At 57.8% G+C, this 14140-nt stretch overlaps 1 protein-coding gene across 1 annotated transcript in view; it reads right to left on the bottom strand.

Moving 5' to 3' along the window:
* Positions 1–13811, bottom strand: part of LOC125641795 (START domain-containing protein 10-like) — an 80818-nt gene extending 67007 nt beyond the window's left edge. Inside the window, exon 1 of the mRNA XM_048862231.2 lies at positions 13502–13811. Within this exon, the coding sequence (XP_048718188.2) occupies positions 13502–13729 (228 nt within the window). The 5' untranslated portion in view covers positions 13730–13811. The remainder of the gene's footprint in view (positions 1–13501) is intronic.
* Positions 13812–14140: the final 329 nt, after the last annotated feature.

A 14140-nucleotide genomic window follows, 5' to 3' on the forward strand; every position in this document is an offset into this window, starting at 1 on the left:
GGCTGAGAAGCGACACGCTTTCCCAGCTGGCGGGTCTGGTCAAGGAGACAGTTCCCTCCCCAGGAGCAGGACCCTCCTCCAGGGCCTAGAGGGCTCATGCTGGGCTTTGGAAGAGGCTGCCTAGGAAATGGCCCATGTCTCTCTCAGCCTGGGAGCTGAAATCCGGTGCCAGCTGCTCCCCAGCTATTTCCTGATGCACAATAACAGAGGCCATCTGGTGAGAGCCAGCGAGATCAGCAACCTGAGAGCGAGACGGGAAGTGATGGCTCACAGAGCAGCTCCACAGGAACAAGGGATTATGCAGGGGGCACTGCCAGCCCCTGTGCCCTGGGCCTGAGCCCCATCCTTCCCACAGCACTGCCAGCCTCCTCCCAGCCCCGGGCTCTGCCCCTCCCACAGCATCCCTCTGCAGGGGGCACTGACAGCCCCCCAGCCCAGGGCCATGCCCCTCCCACAGCATTCCCCTGCAGGGAGCACTGCCAGCCCCCCCAGCCCCCCGCCTCCCACAGCATTGCCAGCCCCCACCCAGCCCCAGGCTCTGCCCCTCCCACAGCATCCCTCTGCAGGGGGCACTGACAGCCCCACAGCCCAGGGCTTTGCCCCTCCCACAGCATTCCCCTGCAGGGGGCACTGACAGCCCCCCCAGTCCCAGACCTGAGTCTTTCCCCTCCCACAGCACTGCCAGTCCTGCCCCCACAAGTCCTGGGTCCTGCCTTTCCCACAGTGAAGCCGTGATGATGCCCTTTCTCCCTTGGAGCTGCGACCAGACCATGGTTGACAGATTGCACTAATCCAGTCCTAGGAGCAGCAGGAACAGCCAGGGTGCTACCCCCTGGTGCTGGGTTGGGGTCCGAGATATGACACCTGGCTTCCACCCCTCAGCTGGTCCCTGAGTAGCCTGGCCTGCAGGGTGGGTGTGTTAGGATGTGGGGAGGGGAGCCCTTCCCCTTGGTATGTGCAGCCCCGGAGCAGTCGCTGCAGTGCGGCTGGGCACTGCATGCTGGAAGATGAGCCCACCACTGCTCCCTGCTGGGCTTGGGCTCGCTTCTTCATCCCCCCCTTCCTGGTTCTGGATTGCTGCTGCCCGGCCTTCCTAGGGTTGCCAACTCTGATTGAAGCTATGCCAGGAGATCCCCCCCCCCAACATGCTGTAATGTCATTTTCTTAAAATATCCTATTAAAATCTCCTGGATTGCTTTCAGTAGTCACTGGGAGATCGATGCCGATTCCGGGAGACTCCAGGCCAGTTGGCAACCCTACCTCTGGGGCAGGGGTGCTGCAGCATCAGCTCCCTGCAGCAGGCCCAGTGGGGGCGCCCTGTGTGAGTACCAGGCTCAGCTTCCTGCCCATCATTGCTGATCGTCTGGAGAGTGGGGGCACAGAGCAGCCTCCAGCCTCCAGCCCCATTCGCTGTGGCAGGGGATGCGCCAGGCAGCTGGCACACTGGGCCTGGATGGGGCAATGCACTCAGCCTGGGGTGGGCTGGTGGCTGGACACAGGTGCAGTGCAGAGCAGACCTGGCTCTGTGGGAGCTGGCCCCTGGTCTCCTAGATCAGTCGGAGACATCAGGTGCCCCAGAGTCCCTCACATAGCCAGGCTGGAAGAAAGGGGCCACAGGGTGGGCACAGTGTTCACAGGAGGTGTGGGGAACAGCAGGAAGGGGTGGGGGACAGAGCAGGTGGAGTGGGGAAGGCAGGGCTGGCTGCAGAGGAAGTCACGCTGCCATACAGCTGGGGTAGGCGAGCCCACCTATGGATCCCTCCTGGAGAGCGGATCTGCCTGGCCCCTGCCTCATACGTTAGGCTTCCTTGAGCCTGTGGAGTGGCTTTGGGAGCCCTGTGCTGTGCCTCCTCCACGTCCTGGTCCCCAGCCTGTCAGGCCCTCAGGGCGCTGGTTCTCTGCTCCTGCTTAGGGGCGCTGGCTTTAGTCGCCAGGAGGCGGCCGAGGAGGAACGGCCTGGCCAGGGGCAGGAGCAGTGCCTGCTCTGAATCATAGAATCATAGAATATCAGGGTTGGAAGGGACCCCAGAAGGTCATCTAGTCCAACCCCCTGCTCGAAGCAGGACCAATTCCCAGTTAAATCATCCCAGCCAGGGCTTTGTCAAGCCTGACCTTAAAAACCTCTAAGGAAGGAGATTCTACCACCTCCCTAGGTAACGCATTCCAGTGTTTCACCACCCTCATAGTGAAAAAGTTTTTCCTAATATCCAATCTAAACCTCCCCCACTGCAGCTTGAGACCATTACTCCTCGTTCTGTCATCTGCTACCATTGAGAACAGTCTAGAGCCATCCTCTTTGGAACCCCCTTTCAGGTAGTTGAAAGCAGCTATCAAATCCCCCCTCATTCTTCTCTTCTGCAGACTAAACAATCCCAGCTCCCTCAGCCTCTCCTCATAAGTCATGTGTTCTAGACCCCTAATCATTTTTGTTGCCCTTCGCTGGACTCTCTCCAATTTATCCACATCCTTCTTGTAGTGTGGGGCCCAAAACTGGACACAGTACTCCAGATGAGTACTGGGGAGGCTCAGAACCCTGGTGCCAGGCCCAGCCAGCTGTGAGGACGGCCCCTCCCGCTGCAGGCCCTTGGCTCTGGGCCTGTCCCTCCTCAGGGCCTCAGGAGCCTCTGAATTCCCAGAGCATCTCCCCAACCTGCTGTGCATGCAGGGGTGTCACAGGTTGGTCCCCAACCCCAGGTGGTGCTCGCCCAGCAGGGAAACTGAGAGCAGCCGCACCATGAAGCATGGAGAAAACAAAGCAGAGTGGAGTTGCGGCCGCACTTAATTAAATGCTGATGGGTGTCGCAGCCAGGCAGCAAGAGCTATCTCCCCTGTGCTGTCATTGCTGGGAGCCTGTCAAGGTCTGGGCTACCTCATAGAATCATAGAATCATAGAATATCAGGGTTGGAAGGGACCCCTGAAGGTCATCTAGTCCAACCCCCTGCTCGAAGCAGGACCAATTCCCAGTTAAATCATCCCAGCCAGGGCTTTGTCAAGCCTGACCTTAAAAACCTCTAAGGAAGGAGATTCTACCACCTCCCTAGGTAACGCATTCCAGTGTTTCACCACCCTCATAGTGAAAAAGTTTTTCCTAATATCCAACCTAAACCTCCCCCACTGCAACTTGAACTGCAACCTCTCCTCATGAGCCATTTGAGGCCCGTGGGAGAAGAGTGAGGGCCCTGGGCCATCGGAGGATGGGCAATGCTAGGGAAGGGGCCTGCCTGTGGATCTCACTCCTGCTGGTGCACCTGGCCCTGTGGTCACTTCCCCCCAGAGCTTGGGGAAAATGCCACATATAACTGGAGGTGAGAGTTCTTGGCAGGCTGCTGGAGGGTTTGCTGGGGGATGGATGGTAAGGGCTGGATCACATCCCTCAGGCCATCGGTGGGCAGCCCCCCAAGGGGCCCATCTCCACTTGTTCCCAGCGGTGAGACCTGGGGGCATTGGCCAGGACTGCCCCTGCACAGCTGCATCCCCCTACTCCTGTGCCTCCTGGGAGTTCAGCGATGCCCCTGCAGAGCGTATAATTGGGAGCTCTGCCTCCTCCCTGCCCTGCAATGGAGCCTCCTGATGGTGCTTCCTCCCGCCCTCCCTCACCCTCCCATGGAGCACTTCAATCAGGCAATGCTGCTTCTCCACAGGAGGGCAGTTTGGGATGTGCTTAGTGCCCTGCTCCCCAATCAAGAAGCTGTGTCTACAGCGATGGCTGCTGGGAGCCTGGGCTGGCGTGGGAGAGGCAGCAGCTCTCTGCCCCACCTCTCGTGTCAGGCGCCAGTGTCCTTGCAGCAGGTGTGGAGGAGCTGCCTGGGAGTGTGCAGAGCATCACTCTGGGGTGCACCGATTGCACAGGAGAGGGGACAGAGGCCCACTGGGCTCCATGCCTCCATCCCTGGGGGCCTAGGGCAGGCCTGGCCCTCACAGGCTATTCTGCAATGGTTGGCCAATCTAGCTTCTCCTGCAGCCTGGGCAGATGGCTGTGGAAACTCCCAGCTGGGCTCCCTGGCCACACCTCTCCCCCTCTGCACCCTTAGAGGCAGGCCCCCACGGCCCTACCTCCACTGGCCTTTGCTGGGCACCTCCAAGTCCATGCTCTGTTGTCAGCCAGGCCCTCAGCCTTCAGGCACACTCCTTTTCTCTGAATCTCCTCCAATACTTTGCATAATGACAAGTTTCAGAGTAGCAGCCGTGTTAGTCTGTATCCGCAAAAAGAAAAGGAGGACTTGTGGCACCTTAGAGACTAACAAATTTATTTGAGCATAAGCTTTCGTGAGCTACAGTTCACTTCATCGGATGCATGCAGTGGAAAATACTGCTTATGCTCAAATAAATTTGTTAGTCTCTAAGGTGCCACAAGTACTCCTTTTCTTTTTCCTCCAATGCTGTAACTCACAACAGCGCCCACCCCACCCCACCTCACCCCTGCTGCCCAGCCTGGCGGTGTGCACCAGATGGAGGCACCAGCCTGGGGACAGGCCCTGGCAGGGGGCTTTGGATCCTAGGAACTGCCTCCCCTCCCTGGGACAGTGCCCTGTTCCTCCTTAGAGAATCATTTTGAGGCAGGGTGTGAATTTCATGAGCAATGGAGCTTCTACCACAAGGCAGGTTCCAGGCCATGCAGCCCCAGGAGCAGGTTCCAGGCGATACAGCAGTGCCTTAGGCTGCAGGAAGCCACTGTGTCCCTCTGTGTGCACCTTCCCAGGACTTTGGGGAGCAGATCTGCTTCTCCAGTAACTCCCATTTCTTCAGATCAGTTTCAAGGTACAATTCAAGGTGCTATGAGTTTGGTCCAGCTCATTTCACATTATGAAAAATCCAGTCCCCAAAGTCTGTCACAGGAGAGAGCTGCTGGGAAAGCCAGGAACCTATTCGACATTGGTGAGGCCTCATCTGGAGTACTGTGTCCAGTTTTGGGCCCCACACTTCAAGAAGGATGTGGATAAATTGGAGAGAGTCCAGCGAAGGGCAACAAAAATGATTAGGGGTCTGGAACACATGAGTTATGAGGAGAGGCTGAGGGAGCTGGGATTGTTTAGCCTGCAGAAGAGAAGAATGAGGGGGGATTTGATAGCTGCTTTCAACTACCTGAAAGGGGGTTCCAAAGAGGATGGCTCTAGACTGTTCTCAATGGTAGCAGATGACAGAACGAGGAGTAATGGTCTCAAGCTGCAGTGGGGGAGGTTTAGATTGGATATTAGGAAAAACTTTTTCACTAAGAGGGTGGTGAAACACTGGAATGCGTTACCTAGGGAGGTGGTAGAATCTCCTTCCTTAGAGGTTTTTAAGGTCAGGCTTGACAAAGCCCTGGCTGGGATGATTTAACTGGGAATTGGTCCTGCTTCGAGCAGGGGGTTGGACTAGATGACCTTCTGGGGTCCCTTCCAACCCTTATATTCTATGATTCTATGAACACTTGATGTGTGTAAGGCCTTGAGGGGCAGGATCAGTGAGCTGTGTAGGGCCCTGGGGGGTGGGCCTTGGGGGGTGGGGTCAGTGTGTTGTGCAGGGCCATGGGGGGCGGGGTCTATGTGCTGCGTAGGGGTCCGGGGGTGGGGTCAGCGAGCTGTGTAGGCCCCTGTGGGGTGGGGTTGCTGTGCTGCCTCTAGGGTGACCAGACAGCAAGTGTGAAAAATTGGGATGGGGGTGGGGGGTCATAGGCACCTATATAAGACAAACCCCCAAATATTGGGACTGTCACTATAAAATCAGGACATCTGGTCCCCCTAGCTGCCTCTTCCCCTGCTGTGGTCTGGTTTCCATTCAGCCCACTCCCCTGTGCTGTTGCTCTTCTCCCGGGGGCCAGTGGCCGCTGGCCGCGGTGTTTGTCTGGGACATTAAGGAGGTGTTGTTAAAGCCAGAAGGCCCAAGGATCTTGCAATGGACAGATGGAGGGAGTGTCTGGCTGCTGCAGGGCAGGGTCCAGCAGCTGCTGGGCGGCTAACGTACCCTGTAACAAGATGCGAGAGAATCAATTCCAGAAGCTGAGCCCTTCACCAGCCTTGCTGGCCTGGTGACAGCCCTGCCCCGGGAGCCTCAGCGTGAGGAGCCTAGCTGCAGAGCTAGGAGCCGCTGGGGCTGGAGGGCTGGCACGTCCTGCCAATTAAGCAGCGCTAGGCTGGCTCAGTGCCCCCATGGGAGGCTTCCAAGGGCTGGGGTGTTGGGGAAGCTCTAAGGCCCAGCTTGTCAGGGATTCAGGCACCTGCCATGGGAGGTAGGTGCCTACATGTCTATGAGGAACTGTGGCACAGAATGGCTGAAATGGAGGGAGCAGGTGCCCTAGAGCCCGCTCCCCTGGTACCTGGGATGGCTGTGGGGTGAACACAGGGATGCTGCACCACACATACTGTGTCAGAATGGGCTGCCCTGAAAGTAGGCCAGAGAGGACCCGTGTCCGGGGGGATCTCTGGGTTTTTTTCCCTACGGCTGTGCCCCCCTGCCCTGTTCTGTGTGAGTGTGGGGGGAGATGGGGCCACAGTGAACACTGCTCTGCCTGCCCACTGGGGCACTGTGCTCCTGGTACCAGGCAGACGTAAGACTTAGCTCCTGGGCACTTGTAAATCAGGCCCCTTCTATGAGAGCAGCATGTCCGTGCTGGTGCCCAGCGAGAGGAGTAACGTTCTATCCTGTTTCAGAGTAGTAGCCACGTTAGTCTGTATCCGCAAAAAGAAAAGGCGTACTTGTGGCACCTTAGAGACTAACAAAGGTGCCATAAGTACTCCTTTTCTTTTTGTGTTCTATCCTGTGAGACCCTCACTGCCCCGGGGAGTACAGCTACAGTGAAGGGGGTTGGGCTGTGTGGCCCTGCTGGGGGCTGGTGTGGATGGGCCATGTGTATACAGTATGTGCTATGGCAATGGACACCAGGATAAGGACAAACTCCCCTTGCAGTCCCTCATGGGATGCAGTGTTTCCCTAAACGGTGTGGTGCTGTTGTTCATTGGTTGCTGTGTTCCATCCCAGAGAAGGGTGCAGGGATCTGTGCTGTATAAATGTAAGTTATTATTAGTCATAAACCGTCTGCTCAGAACTACCAGGCACCAGTGGCTGACGAACAGCAGCCAGACCCTGACAACTTGCAGCAAGGGAGCTCAGATCCATCCAACACGAAACAGCCCTGATGGATCCTGGGGGCTGGGACTAACCCGCCAACCCCAAGCTTTTCCGGCGAAGCCTCGTCTTCCAGAACGGGGCTGTGAAGTTCTGTGCTCTGCCTGAAAGATATGCCGGCGAGATGAAGCAAATTCATTCCCACAACTCCAGCACAGAGACTGTGCTGACAGCCAGCAGGCAGGGGTGCCAGGCCTGGGCTGTCATGGCTAGGGATGACTCCTGGCTGAAGGCTGTTGCTGTGTCTCAGACACGACCAGGCTCTGGCTCGCAGCCACATGTGCTGTCAGTGCTCTGATAACCCGGACCTGACAGCACACAGACAGCGGTTTGTTTGAAATGGGGTGTGAGCGGACAGCAGGGGCAGTCGGCTCCTCTGGCCCCGTGTTCAGTGGGGAGCCTTCCGGCAGGTTCTCTGCACTGATAGCAACAAGTCCGCCGCCCCCATCCCCCTTTCTCTCCTACCATAGAATATCAGGGTTGGAAGGGACCTCAGGAGGTCATCTAGTCCAACCTGCTCAAAGCAGGATCAATCCCCAATTTTTGCCCCGATCCCTAAATGGCCCCCTCAAGGATTGAACTCACAACCTGGGTTTAGCAGGCCAATGCTCAAACCACTGAGCTATCCCTCCCCACTCCTCCTATCTCAGGTTTTGTTCCTTCTTCCTGGCCTGTAAAACATCCCTGCAAACACAGACAGCTCTGCACCTGGTGGCCTTACCCTGTCCTAAGACTCACATTCTCATGACAAGCCAGCAGAGCTGGGGCTGGTAAGGAGGCCCGAGATATGCCAGAACAAAATGCCACCTTCCCAATAATGCCTTTTATTGGACTAAATGCCACGCAGGCTTTAGGGGAGGTGGAGAAGCCTCTCAGCTCATCCGCAGAGAGGATTTCCACAGCCCTCCAGGCTCCTTGTCAAGATTGCGCTGTGAGTCCCCTAAAGCGTTTTTCTCTCCCGGCGAGGTGCTGTGTCTGGTGGGAATTGAATGGCAGGTCGGCCCTCTGTTTGCTGCTTAGAAAGATTACGCCGCCTTTGACTAAGCTCCATGGAGCGCTGGCTGCAAACCCATCAGACAGGACTAACCAGAAACTTAGCAGGGAAAGCAAACTTTGTGGCAGGAACATATCTCCTTCCCTCTCTGTGTTACACACACACACACACACACACACACTCCTGCTCCTCCGGGTGTGTGTGTCTCTCTCCCTCTCTCTCACATGCTCTAAGCCAGGGAGAGTCAATAGGAGGCCAGCAGGCCAAATCTGAACTGCCAGACGCTTTTGAACAGACCCCCAAATCCTTTTATTTACGTACTATTACCATTCTTGTTACTATTATTTTTATTACTTTCTCTGGAGTCTGGACCGTCACTAGACCTTGACCAAGAAATCTGGACCTTGACAAAAAAATAATTGACTTCCCAGCTCCAAGCTGTATCAATCATCAATTTTTAAGCAGAACTTCTCATTAACTTCAATTATTAAATCTGCTTTAAAATAAATAGAATGATACAACCAAGTGTGCATGTCTCTGGCCCTCCCCACCCATCCACCCAGCTCTGTCTCTGAGCACTGTTTGTGCACATACCCGTCGGTCTGTCTCCTAGCACTGGAGGTGTTTGTAAGTCTCTCTCTCTCCCTGGCTCTGGAAGTCCTTTGCACATTCAGCTCCAGCCAGGGGAAGCCAGAGTCTCTCTGTCTCTCCCCAGTGGGTAATTTCTCTTTCCCATCCAGTACCAAACGGATGCTGTTGCTGGCCCCACCCCTGCCCCATTCGAGCCTTGGACTCATGCCATCTCCTGAAACTGCTGGCCTGGGAGTCCCGTGCGCCACTGGCCTTCTCTCTTCTCCTTGCCCTCCTATGCTCAGCCTTCTGCACTCAGGCTGGGCTGTGGCACATAGGCAGAGCTGTGTGTGCCAGGCCCGGGGGCGGAGGAGACGAGGCCATGGGGTGTGGTGCCCAGTCTCAGGCTCCCACCTGGAGGGGATACTGGGGAGGGGAGACTGCACTAATCTGGAAGGGGGGAAGAGGAAGCAGGAGAGACCAAGCAAGGGTAAGGGAGAGCTGGGGAGGCCAGGCAGAGCTGGTTGGGGTTGGCAGTGCTGCCTTGGTGCTCTGTAGTGGGACTCTGGATGGGTTGCTTTGTACTGGGGGGTTGGGGAGATGGGGGTTCCCCATAATACTAGGGGTTCCTGGGCTGGCTGCCAGGGCACCTGTCTCCACAGCTTCTACCTCTGGCAATGCCATCCCAGGGTGCTGGGGCAAGGCTCTGCACTGGGGGAGCGTACAGGCTGGAGTCCCAGCTGGCATTGTGGCCACCGGTGCCCCAGCCTGCACTGCTTTTTGTGCCATGCTGGCAGCGTGGTGGCGGCTGTGGTGGGAAGCAAGTTCCCAGGCCAACACCAGGTACCCCCGCACCAGGAGGGGCGCCCTCCTTCTCTCTCGAATTGAGCTGAGGAGCGGGTGCCACCCAGGCCAGCATGGGGCCCGCACAGCAAATTGCGTTGCAGCTGCAAATTGAGTTACGCTTTGTCCAAGCTTCCTGCCAGGAAGGAACAGGTCTTCAGGCAGCCCCTCAGCTCTACCCTCCCCCACCTCAGCCTCTGCCAGGCCCATGGGGTGTACTGAGGGTCAGACCCTGCCAGGCCTCCTGGCATCAGCATATTGTGCCCCGGTGCCCAGTGTGGCTGGCTGCCTGGTGTGTTGCTACAGGGGGAAACCAGCAGGAAGCTCCAGGGGAGGCCAGTGCACCAGCAGGCGCATCACCTGGTGCTGGTGGGGGGGTTGAGGCGGGCTAGGCTGGAGCATCTGTTGAGGGATGGAGGCAGGTTGGGGTCATGGCCAGCGATACATGCACTCACAGGAAATGAGAGACCTCAGGGAGCGTGGCGGGGGAGGTGGGGGGCAGGTTCAATGTGAGAGGCATGTGGGAAGCAGGTGGTGCTGAGGGGTTTTCTAGCCAGCAGGTGGGGAAGTCTGTGGGACGGCATGTGGGACATGGAAGGTATGTGGGGATTGGGGGGGGGATGTGGCATGTGGGGATTCGGAGAGACAGAATGTACACAACAGGCCTCGCGGGATGCTTTATGGGCATGTGGGGAACTGTCGGGGTCCATGGGCTGTGGGCTGTGGGGGGGATGTGGGATATGGAAGATGTGGGGGGAAGTGGGACACAGGTAAGTATGTGAGATACGAGGGAGAGCCCGTGTGAAGCTGTGTGCGTGTGTGATTAAAACCCACTGTTTGTTTTACTTAAGCACAACACTCAGAGAGAGTTACAGGGCAGTGAGCTAGAAAATAACATCTACAGAAACAGTGCTGCCGCCGCCAAGCACCCTGACCTTTGCAAACCTCATTACTGCCACTCACACCCCCACCCCGCTGAAGACCAGGGCTCACCTGCCTGCACCCCCAGCCCTGCTCCCTTTCCCCAGGCAGGCCATCAGCCCTGTCCCTGGGTGGTAGTGCAATGCTTACGCCTGGCTCTGCAGCCTGCTGGCAAGAGCAGCAATGCCCACGCCCACCCAGCTCTGCCTAGCACATACCATCCGAAGCATCCATCCTGGGCAAGGCCGGCTTCCTGAAGCAAGGGTTGTCTGTCTACTCCATCACAGGGCTACTCAGGCAGAGGAGTGGGCAGCTGGCCCAGACGTGGGGTGGCCCAGGGCACAGTCAGAGAGGATCAAAACATGCCAGGGCAGGGCACCCCTTCCAGCCTGAAGCTCCGGCTGAGACTCAAGAGCCCCCCCCCCCCCCCCCCCGGCACCACAATCAACCAGCCAGAACAGAGTAGCAAAAGGACAATAGAGGACGTTTCAGAAATGATCTGGAAAAAGGGACAAACAGGGAGGTGGCAGTTTGCAGACAATATAAAATTACTCCCGATAGTTAAGTCCAAAGCATACTGGGAAGAGTTACAGAGAGATCTCATAAAACTGAGTGACTGAGCAGATGAAATTCAATGTTGATAAATACAAAGTAATGCACATTGGAAAACATAATCCCAACTATACATACACTCTGGTGGAGTCTAAACTAGCTGTTACCATTCATGAAAGAGATCTTGGAGTCATTGCAGTGCCCCAGGGGTCTGAGTGACAGACCTGGAGCAGGCAGTAGGGCGGGGGCTGGCCCAGGTGAGGGTTGTTCATGGCTAGAGTGACCCCCTTTGTTGGATGGACACAAGGGAAAATCTCATGAACAATAGGGGACATTTAGGGAAACTCTGTTTCCCTTCCCAGGTATCTCTCCAGTGAACATACAATACAATTAGCATAAGCTTCAGCTTACTGTTTAACACAGTCAAGGGACATCCCTTAAACCAGGGGCCACCCTATGCCGGGGCTGGGCAGCACCTAGCTCTCAGTCTTGACAGCATGAATAGGAGCACGTAGTTGTGGCCATGCTGGGAGCAGCCACCAGGCCTGGCCTGGCCCCTTCCCTGCTACCCAACCTGCTGGGCCAGGTTGAGTGCCTTCTCCCTGGGGCCCAGGCTTAGGCTTGGGCCAAGAGGGCAGCAGGCAGCTTTGCCTGCAGTAGCTGATGCCCCAGCTATGTGAACCTGCCCACATAGGGTTGCCAACTTTCTAATGGCACAAAATCTAACACCTTAGCCCTGCCCCTTCCCCTCCCCCGCCCTTTCCCCGAGACCTCCTCCCCCCATTCACTATATTCCCTCTCCCTTGGTGGCTCACTCTCCCCCACCCTCACTCACTTTCACTGGGCTGGGGCAGGGGGTTGGGGTGCAGGAGGAGGTGAGGGCTCCAGCTGGGGGTGCGGGCTCTGGGATGGGGCTGGGGATGAGGGGTTTGGGGTGCAGGAGGGGACTCCAGGCTGGGGGGTGGAGTCAAGAGATTTGGAGAAAGGGAGGGGCCTGTGGGTTGAGGGAGGGGGTTGGGGTGCAGGAGGGGGTGAGGTGTCTGGGGTGGGGCCCGGGATGAGGGGTTCAGGGTGTGGGAGGGGGCTCTGGTTGGGGCAAGGGGTTGGGGTACAGGGGAGGTGAGGGCTCTGGGCTGGGGGTGCAGGCTCTGGGGTGGGGCTGGGGATGAGGGTTTGGGGATATAGGAGGGGGCTCCAGGTTTTGGGGGAGGCTCAGGGCTGGGGCAGGGGGTTGGGGCTCAGGGTTGGGGTGCAGACTTACCTCAGGCGGCTCCCGGTCAGTAGCGCAGCAGGGCTAAGGCAGGCTTCCTGCCTGTCCTGGCACCATGCTGCACCCCAGAAGTGGCCAGCAGGTCCAAGGCCAATGAAGTGCAGAGCCCATGCTCAGGGTGGGGGCAGAGCACAAAGCTAGGAGCTGGACCTGCTGGCCACTTCCAGGGCACAGCGCAGTGCCAGGACAGGTAGGGACTAGCCTGTCTTAGCCGTGCAGCACCTCCGACCGGACTTTTAACGTCTCGGTCGGCGGTGTTTACCGGAGCCGCCAGAGTCCCTTTTCAACTGGGTGTTCCGGTTGAAAACCAGACACCTGGTCACCCTACGCCCATTCCTGTTGCTTGCCACTGCCGTGGGGAAGGAGACCACCTGGTGAGCGTTCCCTGGGAAGTGTCCCTGAGCTGCTGCTCCCTCTGCTTTATCCAGGCTGCACCAGGGACCAGGGGAAACCGCCTCACCTTTTCGCTGTCACATCCACCCCTGCAGACCAAAGCCCCAAAAGGTCACAGTCCTGGATGCTTCCAAGCACAACTTGAAGGACACAGACTCTGGGCTCCGCTGGCAGCTCCCACAGGCTGAGCAGGACCCGGCGTCAGAGCTCAGGGGCCCGCAGGAGCGGAACTCCGAATTCCTGGCCTGGGCTGCATGCTGTGTGTTTCGAGCGAGGTTCGGGCCCCCAGCAAACATCCTTCCAAGCTCAGCTTGGTGCCAGCACTTTGCCTCTGAAGAACCCTGCTGCCAGTGCTCCAATCATAGGGGCGCCTGGGGTGGCCCTTACTGCTTGTAGGGGCTATCAGCCCACTTCCGTGTCATGGCCCCCTTCCTTTCACCACTGGTTAAATTAAAGCAGCTTGACATTCAGGGCCCACTGACTTTCCCCCCATAATTAGAGCACTGGTACCAGCCCTGCCAAGGGTCCTGCTGCCCCTCTGCCATTGTTGTCCTCAGTCACAGACTCTCCCTCAGGCTGTCAGCTGGGCCCATCACCACTGGGTCTGAAGTGAAGCCAGGGAGCAGGGGTCCCGTCCGAGCCCCAGGAAGGGGGGCTGGCTACTTCCAAGCTAGCTGGCCTAATCCCCCTTCCCTCTAGTGCCCCTTGACCCTGGCACCTGACAGCCAGAACCCATCCTGCCCATTCACTGCCTTCGCTGTCCAGTAATCCCTCCCTTCGACTGTGCACCCTTCACACAGCCTTGCGGCTGCCAGGTGCACTCTGGCCACCAGCTTCCAGAGCTGAACATTACCCTGCGTTCATGTAGGGGGCTCCTCATCGCCTTCTCTGCCGCCTCCACTGGCCCGCAGCTCCATTGTCCGAGGCACTGCACTCCCCCTAGGGTATGCACCAGGCACCACGTGGATGTGTCCCCGATGCCAGCCAGCTCCTCCTCCTGCCCAACATGCAGGCCGTACCACCATGCAGGTGCCCTGCTGCCCTGGCACTGCGGGCAGTGCCAGCTCTGTGCTGCTAGCATTAGGGGGCCTGGTCTCACTGCTCACAGGGGGGGTGGGAGCTCCCTTCACGATGGCTGGGGTGGCTGCCCTGGCGTCCTGCCAGGCCCACTGGCCCTGCTTCCTGGCAAATGCATTTCCTGGAAAGGACTGTCCAGCCATAGCAACAGTTGCTAAGGTTCCCTTTCCTGGGCTCTGCAGTTTCAGGCCCCGGATCCAGCACAGCTGGGGATATGTTTACATGCGATTAACGCTCATTAATTAGACAGAGACAACAGAGCCCACCCCTGTGACAGCGCATGGGGTGAATCCCAACCCAGGGAGGGAGACGAGCCGTTCCTCAGCACTGGGGGATTCCCTGCTACCCCCCTCCCACACCAGGGAGAGACAAGGCAGAACAGAACAGACGGCGGGGGCAGGGCCCCTGGTAGCTG

The sequence above is a fragment of the Caretta caretta genome, chromosome 8 (genome assembly GCF_965140235.1).
Source record: "Caretta caretta isolate rCarCar2 chromosome 8, rCarCar1.hap1, whole genome shotgun sequence".
In the NCBI taxonomy this organism is placed as follows: domain Eukaryota; kingdom Metazoa; phylum Chordata; order Testudines; family Cheloniidae; genus Caretta; species Caretta caretta.